Consider the following 13115-nt stretch of genomic DNA (forward strand, 5'->3'; position numbering starts at 1 on the left):
TTTTACTTTAAAAACTATTTAATCAGGAAAATCAACGCCTCACATCAAAGAAATGGAGATGAGGGACAGGCGGATAAAGAGGCTCATCAAAGAAGGAGATCTAGTTAGGGATTCAACGCCCTAATTCCCTTTCTCTTAAAACCATCGTCAGAGGGGGCACAGGGCCAATTTGCTCCCTAAATGGCTGCGTGTGAATGTGCAGATTGCTTTGCATAGCCGCTGGGAATCTGGGCTTCTTCCTCTTTTTCTTCTCTACACGGAGCCTGTGAATTAGAAAAGATCCAAAGACAGATAGGCTTAACTGAGCCCCAGCTACCTTCCTTGAGTCCAGAGCCCTGTTTCAACTTCCAACTAATTCAATCCATGGCCTAACTCAATTAATAGACTTTAATGCAACGTTTCTTCTTTATCTTTTCTCTTTCCTGGGGATTGGGGACTTCAATTAGAGTTGCAGAGTAATATCAGCAAAAAGGTTTGGATTGTAAGTCTGTCTGAACGTTAAGACAATGACATGTCCCAGTGGCATTAAGGTTGATCGTATATGCATCCTTAATCTCAAACATCTCCTTAATCTCACTTTCTGGGACTTGCTTCACATTAATGTAATGTAGTGCATAAAATATTGACAACCAGTCTTTCCTGACTCGGCCTTTATATGCATTAGTGTGGTATTCATTAGTCAAGATGTCCTTGATGTAAAAGAGGACTTCCAAGTATCCACGTGATGTTTTTTACATAATGTCCAACCAATCATCATCCAAAAATTGTAGCCCCCATTTCAAGGTGTGCATTTTCTTTTAATCCAGTGTGGGCTATTGCAATACTTCAACAGGTGCTTTAAACCGCACAATTCATTAATTCTGGCCTTGCTTTACCACCAAGGACATATACTCTATAGACCTGCAGAAGTTCTAGGAGAAATAATAATCACATTGGTCAGTGACATAAATAATTTAAGATCAGCTCTTCAAGTGCACCCACCCTGTATTCTTCAGGGCATTCTTGTACCTCAGGAGGACAAATATTTCATGCTTTATCCACTCTGCCCAGCAGAAACATTAACCTCTTCTGAGTGCAAATGTGTGCCTCTTTCCTGAACTGATAGATCAGAGACCAGCTCCTCCACAATAGGCTTTCTATCACGCCTGCAGTTCCGATTGATCGTCTTGGCAATCAGCAATTAAGTAGTAGTGATCAGAGCGGGAGAAGGGGAGAAGGGGAGAAGAGGAGAAGGGGAGAAGGGGAGGGAGGAGGAGGAGGGGGGGTGTAGCCTCCCCCCTCCCACCCCTCTCTTCTCTTGTCAGTCCAGGAAAGGCTTCACTCAGCTGGGGTGAGTTTGGCCCGGGGCTGGGCTCACTGGTGGAGGTTAACTCCAGCATAAATAAGCATCTTTGGACTCATTACAGGGATTAGAGAGTAATTCGCCTGCGAGGAAGGAGACGACTGCCAGGGTTTTGGTACAGTTTACTACAGTCTTATAGGGGCGAGGGCCCTGGAGATTACAGAGGGAGAGAGATGGAAAGGCAGCAAAAGAGAGGAAGGCCAAGGGAAAAGAGAGGCTGGCTGTCAAGTGTGTGTGTGTGTGTGTGTGTGTGTGTGTGTGTGTGTGCGCGAGAGAGAGAGTGTGTGTGTGTGTGTGTGTGTGTGTGTGTGTGTGTGTGTGTGTGCGAGTGTGTGTGTGAGTCAATCCAAGCCCCCGGCTGCCCCCTTGATCTTGAGCATGTTGGGGTGCTGTGAAAACGGATAATGGGAGTTAGAACGACCGGGCCTGTCTAGAGAGAAGTGTGCTGATTGTTATAACTTTCCCCTCATCTCTCTCTCCTCCACTTAACTAAATAAACACCCAAGAGGTAGCACTCTATCAATTTTAATGATGTTGAAATACAATTTAGGCACAAAATACACAACAAATGCTAATTTGGCCATGATGAGAGGCATCAGAAATTCCTCCATTATTTATTCAGCTGACTTTCTGCATTTTTCATCAGAACAAATATTCCCATTTCAACAAACACACACACACACACACACACACACACACACACACACACACACACACACACACACACACACACACACACACACACACACACAGAGCCAATTTGGAGCATAAATCAACATGTTCACTCATCAAATATATGCTCTGTGTGGTTCTCTGTAGTCTGTCCAGTGCACCAAAGACAAATAGTTATATCTAAAGTCCAGCCAGAAAAACAGGGGGCAGAAGACTGTCAATATATGCACACATACATTAAACACAGCAGGCCACTGTGTGTTCAGAAAAGACAAAGACATCATAAAGATAAGTCTAGTCATAAACTCATGCGTGACTAAATCTTCTCAAAGAATACTGTCTTTTCGTCATGTTTTAAAGGTCCCGTATTTTACACTTTTCCCAAAATGTTTGCAGTCTTCAAATACAAATATATTTTGTGGTTTGAAGTATCAAAAATCCCTTAAATATAGTTTTACATCTCCTTTCTTAAGCTTCTCTCTGAAACTTTGTCCAGAGCAGGTTGTTTTGTGTCCGTTTCTTTAAAGTGCATTGATGTCAATGATCCTCTCTTCTGATTGGCTAACTCTTTTCTAAGTTACGCACACCTGGGTCCACCCCAGCTTTTCCTTGTCTTGTAGTTTGATAGCTCTGCAGTGTATTTACCACTTGTTGTATTGTTCCATGGGGGGGGGACGTGTGGTATGAGCATGAGTTTGTGAAATCACAAACTGAGCGAGGTCCAAACGGCTCAATTGCCCAATATGAGCTGTGTGTATTTCTCTGTGGACTGAGAGTTTGGACCCTTTCACAGTATTTAAATGCTTCAGAACTGAAATTAAATGGAATTCTTAATTCATCCAATTTGGGGCCTTTAATATAATCTCTGGCTTTTATCAAAACACTGAAAACTTCAACATACTTTTACATAATTAAATAATAACAGGCATTTCTTCATGTGTCTATTCACTGCTCTGTAATTCCCTGGACGTTTTAAGTACATTCATGATAGTTCCTACACAGTAGGATATGTTCATGGCCTGCCAATCATCTCCACTTCCATCTTGAGCGGTTCAAGGTGCCCAGCTTCTGCGCCACATTTGGGACAAGTGCGGAATGCGCCTGCGATGCTGTGGCTTTTGATGCAGTAGTAGCAGAAAACATGTCGGCAGCCCACCGTATGAGGCATGGTTGGCCATTCTCCGCATAGTCCACACTCCTTCAACAAGTCTTGCCCTTTCTTTGCTCCCTCCCCATCAACACTTTCTCCCCCAAACACTACTGAGGACAGTGTTGCCTTCAGTTTCCTTGTATTGATCAGCGGTAACAGGAAGATGAGGAACTCAGCGAAGCCATGCCAGAGCAGTTCCCGGTTCATGTACTGGTCGGTCACATCCCTCACCACGTTGGGTTTACTGAAAACCGCCTGAGCTCCTACGATCCTCTCAGCGAGGACGGGATGGCGGCCATTCCTCAGGAACACAAGAAAGTTGATGAGACTTGCAAACTTGCCGACACTAGAAACAACGGTCAGGGCATTGCGGAGACCCTGTTGGAGCACGCCACCGTCTCTTTCTGACCCGAGTCCGAGCGGAGTCAAACCCAAGCGCGACAGCAGGCCGTGGGAACGCTCCTGGAGCCAGCGGGGGCCTACAGTTAGCATGGCAAGACCTAACTTCTGCCCTGGGGACAGAGGCTTGTATCCGGGAGATGAGGAACCTGTGCTGTGATATCGCAGGCTCAGTAAAGACTGGCCCACGGTGGCGCTGCTTGAATACAGCGTGAACCTCCAGAGGAGCAGATGAAGCACAGCCCTCAGTTCAGGTTCCAGAGGGGTGAGCAGGCCCGGGCGGCAGTTCTGGAAGCACTGGGAGAACTGGTTCCATACGAGCTGCTCAAGGGCTGAGTCCAGCTCGAGGGCATCCAGCTGACTGATGCGCAATACCGGGGTCATCCGTGGGCCGGCATCGGGCTCTGGACCATAACTTCCAGCTGACCGCTTTCGGTTGTTCTCACTTTCCAAACCCGCTGGAGAAATAGAAACAACAAGATTCAACAGACACATTAATCATGTTCTTTTCAGGATTTTCATTAGCAGACAGTTTTGCAGTTCATACAGCTTTGTTTAGTTTGGGCAATCATTCCTGAACATTATGATACTGTTCACCACATTTATTGTTGACAAAGCAAACTTTGTGAAAAAAAAAAAAAAGACATTTAGCTGAAGTGTACAAGGACAACCGCACAAATGATTAAACAAGTTTTAAATGACAAAAGCGGGAGAGTAAAAACACAACCCCGAACGAAGGCCAAAACCACAAAAACAAGACCCAGGTTGTAAAAACAAATCCCCCAAAACTGCCAATAATTACACATGCAAATGAATCATGACTTTACGTTATTAAATAGGTGCTTACTAAAATACACGCAACGCCATATTTGATCTATTTAAGTCATGAACAAAATGTATACAGAGGCATAACTATTAAAAGGACAACTCGTTCGTTGGGACGAATGAGGCCCCGGAGGTGAAGCCCATCCTGTTAGGAAGGTTATTTTTTTCTTTATAAATAGGAACTGAAATCACTTTTCACATGTAAAACCCGTTCTTAATGCAACCTTTGAGCTGCGCCATGCAGAGGAGCAGGGGGTCTTAGACGGCTTTCTCCAGTGTATATCAACACACACACACACACACACACACACACACACACACACACACACACACACACACACACACACACACACACACACACACACACGCACGCACACACAGGAGGCGAAGCCCAGGGGCTCTTGGTGCCTGCTCCCTCTGGAGATAGGGGTGTGTGTACAAATCACATCACTAGGGATTAGGCTAACGGCACAGTCTCTGGTACACCGTAAACATCTGCCAAATGTGGAACAATTTTCCTCCCCCAAGATTCGACTCCATACGGGATCTCACCATTGTGACGTCTGGGCTATTTTGTGCCGCATACGTTTCCAAACTGCTCCCAGTTCTCCAGTTTTATCTGCCCCTCTCCTCAAATGAAATGCTTAAGAAAGTGGAAGACTAACTAATGCAGAGAGAGACAGAGCAAGAAGGCCACCGAGACCGAGTGAGAGAGAGAGACAGAGAGGCCTTTTTTTGACAGTGGCTTTTGTGTCACGCTGAACAGGATTTGTCACGAGGCTTTAAAAGAGATTTCAGCCGGGTAAATATGGCAGTTTTGACAGAAAGAGAGAGAGATGATGGTCACTTTAGACGCTTCTCGAGGAGGCAAAAAAAAAACACCAACCCCATTCTAACATGCGGTGGCAACGCTTGGGTTTATTGTGGTGCACGGGACCATCTGTGTATTCAGGATGTTTCAATAGAGCCAGGATACACCGTCCAACTTAGTTAGAATTAGCAAATGAATGAAAAAAGAGTGAATTCACGCTGAAGTAAGCAGGTATGACAAATTCATTGAGCTGCATTTGAAATGCTGCCATGTTTAGTGACTAGAACCTCGCCTGCGACGGGAGTAGAGTTTGGATTAGAAAAAAAAAAAAGAGAAGTAGTCTGAAAGTGTATGCTAACCAATAAACAGGCTCTATTTGTTTAGCTTAATCTGAAAGTTTTTTCCTTGATGGGAGAAAATGTGCAGATTATGTGCCTGTGTGTGTGTGTGTGTGTGCCTGTGTGTGACTATGTATGTATGTCAAGGATAGTCATGATCTATGCAGAGCTCTAATGCAGCGCAAAGTTAATCTATCACTCCAAAGTTACACACACACACACACACGCACACACACACACACACACACACACACACACACACACACAAACCGCCAGGTGGTAGAAATCCCCGTCACAGCAGCAGCCCTCTCGGGAGAGTAAACCCGGCCGGGTCCAATAGTCTTTTCAAAGCCTTTTATCGAGCAGTTTACAAGTTATGAATGAATATGTTTTATTTGGGGAAACACGGTATTGACAGCCACCTATCAATAGTAATGTGACTATTGTCAAGGGTCTGTCAATATTAATGTAATTATGATGTAGAGGGATCAGAGGGATGCTGGAGTCGGGGGCCAAGTAACATCTCCTGCCCACTGCCATATCAATAGCTGGGATTGCTATTGACAGCTTCCCTTCAGACTTGCAGCACTTGCCAAATATATAACAAGCAGACACTTCAGTCAATGCCAGGCTGCCTATAAAAATTAAGCATTTGAATTTACAGGGCTTTTACCGTGGACAGCTGGAAATCCATGTTCCTTATGTAATAGTCAAAAGTCACAGTCAATGCCAGTGTTTACAGAGTAATGACACGGTGTGTGTTGGAGGACAGACAGTCCAGCATTTGCACACAATAAGCGTGGAAAGATGCAAGCCGAGCGACTCTTTCTCTGAAGTGCTCACACACATAGGCCCAGCTGATGTGCTATATTGACTTGATAATTCTCCGGTGGGTCGACCAGCCAACAGACAAAAATGCCCTCTTTTGGAGAGCTGGTGACTGACAACCAGCAGAGTCAGAAGGCAGGTTAGAGGAGTTCACTGAAAATCAACAGAAAATCACCTGGAAATTCGGAGGTCTTGCTTTTCTATCAGAGCTGTATAAACACTTTAAAAACATATGCCTTGAAATGTTAAAGGCTATTTTGATTCAGGTCAGATGAGAGTTCCCCCCCCCCTCCACTTGTACCCTCAGCCTGCGCATCTTGTTCAGACAAAGATAGCACACTGACTCAAGGCTGACTGCCATAGCTTACAGACAACAACAACAACAGCAATATTCAATCTAACAGGGGACACACTGTAACATCGCTTCAAGGCAAAAGGGGCCATGACCAGTGTGAGGAAGCAGAGATGAGGCAACAAAAGCACACAGAGCCTCAGTCTGAAGCCCCGCAGCTGCACCGGGTCCTCGGCAAAACAGACGACGGGATGCACCGACAGCTACCCAACAGAAAGACGGACAGACAAAGAGACAGACAAAGAAGACAAGACACGTCAGGCAACACGTCATGAAACTGCCAGCTGGGAGCTCTGAGCTACCATCTACTGATGCGGTACAGGAGAAAAAAAACAAAAAAAACTGGGAAAGACAGCGAAGGAGGAAAAAAAAATGATGGAGGGAGGGGAGGGGGGACACAGATAAGCTCAAACCTCTCCCTACCAGCTGACCTTGAGACTGACGGTCACAATAAAAGAGGAGGGACCATTCCTGAAGCGTGCACGGCTCAGCCACACAGAGGTACGGGCGTCCAGGGAACAACCGATAGACAGAGGAAGGGCTGCACTTTCTTCTTGACCTTGGCTTTGGTGTCTAGGGAGGGACTGAGGGTGTTCAGGGCAGGGGACTGAAGACTGGGGGATGCTGGGAGGACATGGTATCTCTTAGGGATTGCATTTTGCTTTTTCCCTGCAGCAGAAGTGCCGTGAATTCACTCACACGGCTATCGTTCCGAAAAAGTCTCGATTTAGCTCCCCGTGCGTTGTTGCGCTCAAATTCCTGAGCGCTTATCTTTGGTTGTTAGCATAATGTATGTGCCCAAATAATGCATAAAGGTTTACTTGGCTTTCTATGACGCTTGTAGCGAGAAATAGGCTACGCACCGACAAAGCATGCTGGATTACAACTTTACATTTCCTTTTCTCACTCATGTTAATTAATTTGTGTGAAAGCTCTGGTGAATATAACCTATTTCTCTGAGCACTCCCTCCCCCCCCCCCCCCCCCCCTCCTTCCCCCGCTCCCTCACTTTATTGCCCTTCTTTCGCCAGGAACGAGCGCGGGCCTATTAGCCCGGGCTTGCTAATGTCCTCACTATGAAAACGGATGAGAATGTCAGATTTAGAACTTTTAAGAGAATGATGTCATACAGCAGACCACAGGCATTACGGGGACACTAAGATTACCCAGGCGGTAACCAGACTAATTGTTATGAGTCTGTTTCATGAAAAATGAATGTGTGCGGATGCACTGAGGGGTCTTCGGGCTGCGTGTGCATCACACACTAATGCTTTATCAAGGCTCTCCTCTTTCTCTAATCACCCAAGACTCCTTCGAGCCATGGGGTGAGAGCCAAGTTAATGCCTGAACAGGCAAAAGAAAAAAAAAAAAAAAAATACCCATCAGTTAGAACAGCACATCTGACACACAAAAATGTGCTCTGCTTAATCTGGTTTGCTCAGAAGGTGAATTATTTAAAAGAATTAATTGATTTCACGAGTATGAAGGTTGCGTATGCTAAGGCCGTATGAGTAATAAGTAAAAGGGTTTGCAGAAAACAACTTAAAAAGTCATGAAACATTTAGAGGGCAGAGAGGCACAATGAGTGTGGAAGAAAAAGCAGAGTAGCTAATAAATGAGAGAACCGAAGTTGTGTCTTTCTTTGGAGTCAATGAGAGAGCAACTCATGCAAATAAAATGGGTTATCCTGAGGAATATTTGATCAGCGCATTTCTCAACCTCTCTTTATGCAGGAAAAACAGGGAAAATAAAAGAGAAGTGTTTTTTGTTTTTGTTTTTTTTATCTGCAGCAACTAAAATGTGTACGGGAGTAAAAAAAAAGTCCTAATTTCAGATTGGAAGGTTAATGCTTCGATCTCTTTCAAAAACAAGGGAATATTGTGCCTTCCTGCACAGCTCTGCAAGCATTAAAAAAACAGTGGATACTTAAGAGACAACTCGATATAATTTATAAACATGATCAAAATAAATTTACGGCACTGGTTGTTTGGAAAATATCCTGCATTAAAATAACTGCTAATTTGACTGTATATTGGCTAGTTCCTCTTTGTCTATGTAAACCTTTCAAATATATAATAGCACCTGTCAAATACACAGTAGATTGTAGTAATGAAATGACATATTAGATGTACTAATTAAAAGGATTAATTCATGAAATGTTAGTCGTTTATACAGTAAAACAGGGATGTTGAAATAGAAACGATTTAAAAATAATAAAAAAAAAAATGAATCTTGGATTTCTTTCTAAATATGTGCACAGAAAACCCCACTGACCCCGGGGTGAGATCACAGCCCGATCTAACTTCTGTGACTCCCTTAAAAACACACTCATCAAACTAAGTGTTAAGCTCCAGAGGCACGCACCCACACTGGGACCTCATGCAATAAGCCGCTCCACATTCTCCTCATAATGGCATTGTCTACTGAATTTTTTATTTTTTTTTAGCTCGTGCCCATCAGTCTTTAACAACAACAAAACCCGAATCTGCTCCATTTTGATAATAAGGCAAGAGCATTATGTGATAATCACAGCGGGGATTAGGTTTTTGGCAAGAGTGTGTGAGAGCAGTACAGTCAAAGCCACTGGAAGAGGGAGATATAACCAAGAGACAGATAAGAGTAGAGAGGAGCGATGATTGGGATGAGAGAAATGAAGTGAGTAGTCTCCTGAAAAATCAATAAGATCAACTTTGCCTTGAATCTCAATGTGGAAGGTTTTGATCTCTGGCACTGATTATTTAAGGGAATAATGGAATTATGTGCAGGAGCTGCAGAACATACTTTTGAAGGAGCACAGTCACAAGGTTACACCATCCAAAGTTTCAGCTGGTGTGTAAAACTCGAAGTGAATACTAATTCACAATAGTCGCATGCAGCGTGCGATGTACACATGCATAGACATAATCGGTCCGTGGGATTTTAATGAAACATGCAGCAAAAAAAAATAAAAATAGGAATATGCAAAGAAACACACACACACACACACACATACACAAACAAGCCATATGGAGGCAATGCACTGAAACGAGACGGGAAGGCGGAGGGTAATAACGTCAGGTGGTGAGCGTTTTCAACGAAGCAGACGAGCTGCTTTTCAGCTTCCTGTGGGAAGAATCTATTATGCAGACCTAAATGTCTAAATAATGTAATGAATGCCTATTTACCCATTTCTTTTCGGGGGGTGAAAGGCGAACTCAGTGCAACCCGGTCCTCCCTGACACGACGAAAACAATGTCGATTTCCGGGTAGTACGACCGGAGCCCGCCTCTCAGAGAAAACCCCACCAATGGTGCGCGGGGACGTCACGACGCAGGGACCCGTGATCAAAATGAGCCAATCACGTAACGCAGCTACAAAGACCCGCCAAACTGCAAGGGGGGGGGGGGGGGGGGGGGGGGAGTGTTGGGTCTGTGTCTGGAGTCATGGAGTCATGGAGTCACAACCTGGAGTTGTAGAAACCGGCTCATAGCGACCAAACTGTCGGTGAAGCAAACGGTTATTCACATAAAGTAACAAAGACAACATGCGGTCCAAATTCCAGGCAGTTGACTTCTTCCAGGTTTCTCTGAAGTTGTCCGGTGTTGTAAACTATGAGCTTTCAAAGCTTTAGTGACAATTCACGAGTTTGAGTATTAGGTTGTTAGCTTTTTCTTTCTTTTCTTTAGGCCGACATGTAGTTCGTTTTAAAACAGCGCAGGTACTTTATTTCGGAGCAATGTTAACAAGTGGCGCCCCAGAGTCGGGGGACATGTCGAAGATGTCGGTACTGGAAGGTGATATCACGAGCCCGCCCCGTCCCTCGGGAGGAACAGAGCTGACAGTAGTCCTCCAAGGCCCTGAGATGGAGGTAAACAACATGAAACAGCTACTGAGCGAGTTCAAAGGGCTTTACGAGCAAAGGTTGAGATGCCTGGACCTGAACATGTCCGACATGTCAACGGAAGAGCTGCTGCAGGTGAGTAGTACGTTATCCAGATATTTCATGACGTAAGCACCTGTCGGTAGCGTGGCCGAGTGGTCTAAGGCGCTGGATTTAGGCTCCAGTCTCTCTGGAGGCGTGGGTTCAAATCCCACCGCTGCCATTATTATGCCCATCGTTAGTTCAGGTGTCACCTTTAGAGTGGTTGAACAGGTTGTATTTTGAGAGTTGAAGTATCTACAATAACCTGAGTTATATTCACATTATGGTCCTCTTTAATACGGTGTAAGTTTCCCTGAGTCAAATCAGCTCTTTCTGTTAACAGCAAAGTTTGAACTAGTGTTGGGAAGTAACTAGTGACATTAAATGAAATTCCAAATTGAATTACAAAGCAACTATACTTGTAGTCGGTTATATTTGCTGAGTGCAATTATGTAATTCAATTACAGTTACTACTCAATATGTTGGTGATTACACAGAAAAAAAGCTAATATGTAGAATAATATATTCGTTCTGTTTCTGTGGATCTTTTTCGCTGTACAGGAATGCTTTCAGTCTTCTGTCCACACCAAGGTAGATGGCCAAGTCGTCACATAAGACAAATAGATATTTAAAAAGTCATTCAGAAACCAGTATCAAAAAACAGTTTGACTAGACATTAGAATATTATATTGACCCCCTGATGGATGGATAGATGAAAGGATGATAGATAGATAGATAGATAGATAGATAGATAGATAGATAGCGAATGCCATTCTTTTAAACAGCGACGTGGAATAGATCTGTTGCTGAAGGTGCTCTTTACGCCTTGTGAGGTATTCTCCAAGATCGTGAGCAGTTTTGCTTCCAGTCTGTCCTCAACCACCTCCTCCAGTGCGACAAACCCAGAATCGACAGCAGACGTCGCCTTCTTGTGAGTTTGTTCGGCCTGTCGGTGTCCTTTGCTTTGCTCCGGTGTGCTTACACCCGAGCACACCACAGCGAAGAAGATGGCACTCGCAACGGCAGGCTGATAATACATTAGAAGCATTTTGCCACAGACATGGATGGAACTGAGTCTCCTCAGGAAGCAAAGCCAGCTCAAACCCTGCTTGCCCGTGAACATCACTGGAATCAAACCGTGTCTCGTTTTACTGGGGACAGGCTCCTGGCAACCCTCCAGCATCCTGGACCCTGGATTGTATTCATGGGTTTAGTCAATAGCATGAACAATGTATTCCAAAAAAAGCCTTTCAGAGGACACCATTTAGACCCAAAGTCTCTGCAGGATGTATAATTTTTTGGCTGATATCTGTTGTCATTAGGTTATCATCCATCCACTACAAGTCAAAGAGCATCCTGTCCGCCTTGACTCGAGCATCAGAAGATGACCTCTGTCCTGTCAGACAAATGACAGGAGGAAGCGCGGCGGTGCTTTCATAAAGCCGCAGCACTTGTAACAGGTGGCAAATTGCATTATGTTTCCATCTGAGCGGCAGAGATCAGGAACACAGATCCACACTCATATTTAAAAAAAGAGAGGTTTCTAATCATCAGGATTGTCATGCGACATCATTTAGCTCCAGAATGTAGCCTGTGCGAGCTGCACTGTGCATCAAAGCAAGAGTAACAAGGTTTCAGAGATGGGTTTCGGTCAGACGGCCCCAGTCGAGGGCCTACTTAACAAGGTTATGTGTTTAGAACCCAGGAGCTCCAAAGTCCTAAAGGTTGATGTGGACAGTTCGTCATAATCATAAAGCTTGTCCATTGGAAAAAAAACAACGCCCATTCTTCCATGAAGCCATTGTAGGTTCATGATGTTTCCTAAAATGTTAAAACACTTGAGCAAACCTGCCAATTAAAAAAATTCATATGAAGTATTTTTTTTTTCCTTTTTTTTTTTCTGACGCTTAAGGGCACTTATAACAAATAGCTCTTCCAAAGCTGAAAAATAGTAAGCAAAACACACAATATCAACCCCAAAATGTTACCTTAGATACTGTCACATTTGCCATCTTTGTAAAGTTACTTTCCCTGAAGCTATACATCAGTGTTATGTTATGCATCAGGGGACATTATAAACTGTTCATTGACTTCTTTGGCTGTAGGGGACAGATGTTTTGGAACACACATGTACAGGTGCTCCTTTAGGGCAATTTAATTCTAAAAATGTTTTGGCACTCCCTTTTATCCGAGCTGCAATCACTGTAGGTGTCGGCATTCTGGCTAATCCCTTCAAGGAAAAAGTGCACAAACAGGTTTTTATTTAACTGACCTGAAAGAGAGTTCTGAAGAACTGTGAGGATTTATTATATTATGTCAGTTGAGGAGCACGTTCAGGTGACCTATTTTCTGTCAACAGTAAAAAAATTTTTTAATTTGTAATACATTCTTGCAGCCACAAAGCAGCTACGACTGAATAAAATCTTCCTGAGCCTTTCCTAACCCCCCCCCCCCCCCTGTCTGACTACCCAGTCTTGAAGTAATTCCTCTCTAATAAT

At 44.1% G+C, this 13115-nt stretch overlaps 2 protein-coding genes and 1 non-coding gene across 3 annotated transcripts in view; 2 read left to right on the plus strand and 1 right to left on the minus strand.

Annotated features, from left to right (window-relative positions):
* Positions 1–1851: 1851 nt before the first annotated feature.
* pex2 (peroxisomal biogenesis factor 2) lies at positions 1852–9954 on the minus strand. The gene is made up of 2 exons (XM_069151541.1): positions 9881–9954; positions 1852–4021 (listed from the first exon to the last, which is right to left on the minus strand). Exons 1-2 carry the CDS (start codon positions 9882–9884, stop codon positions 3027–3029), a joined length of 999 nt encoding a protein of 332 aa, XP_069007642.1. The 5' UTR covers positions 9885–9954; the 3' UTR covers positions 1852–3026.
* Positions 9955–10353: 399 nt separating this feature from the next.
* LOC138199576 (putative autophagy-related protein 11) overlaps positions 10354–13115 on the plus strand; it is a 44401-nt gene continuing 41639 nt past the window's right edge. Inside the window, exon 1 of the mRNA XM_069151755.1 lies at positions 10354–10671. Within this exon, the coding sequence (XP_069007856.1) occupies positions 10432–10671 (240 nt within the window). The 5' untranslated portion in view covers positions 10354–10431. The remainder of the gene's footprint in view (positions 10672–13115) is intronic.
* On the plus strand, positions 10717–10798 carry trnal-uag (transfer RNA leucine (anticodon UAG)). The gene has a single exon. It is a non-coding gene; the product is annotated as a tRNA-Leu (tRNA).

The sequence above is a fragment of the Embiotoca jacksoni genome, unplaced genomic scaffold (genome assembly GCF_022577435.1).
Source record: "Embiotoca jacksoni isolate LCO1_2020_lvr unplaced genomic scaffold, fEmbJac1.0.p SCAF_17, whole genome shotgun sequence".
Lineage (NCBI taxonomy): Eukaryota > Metazoa > Chordata > Actinopteri > Embiotocidae > Embiotoca > Embiotoca jacksoni.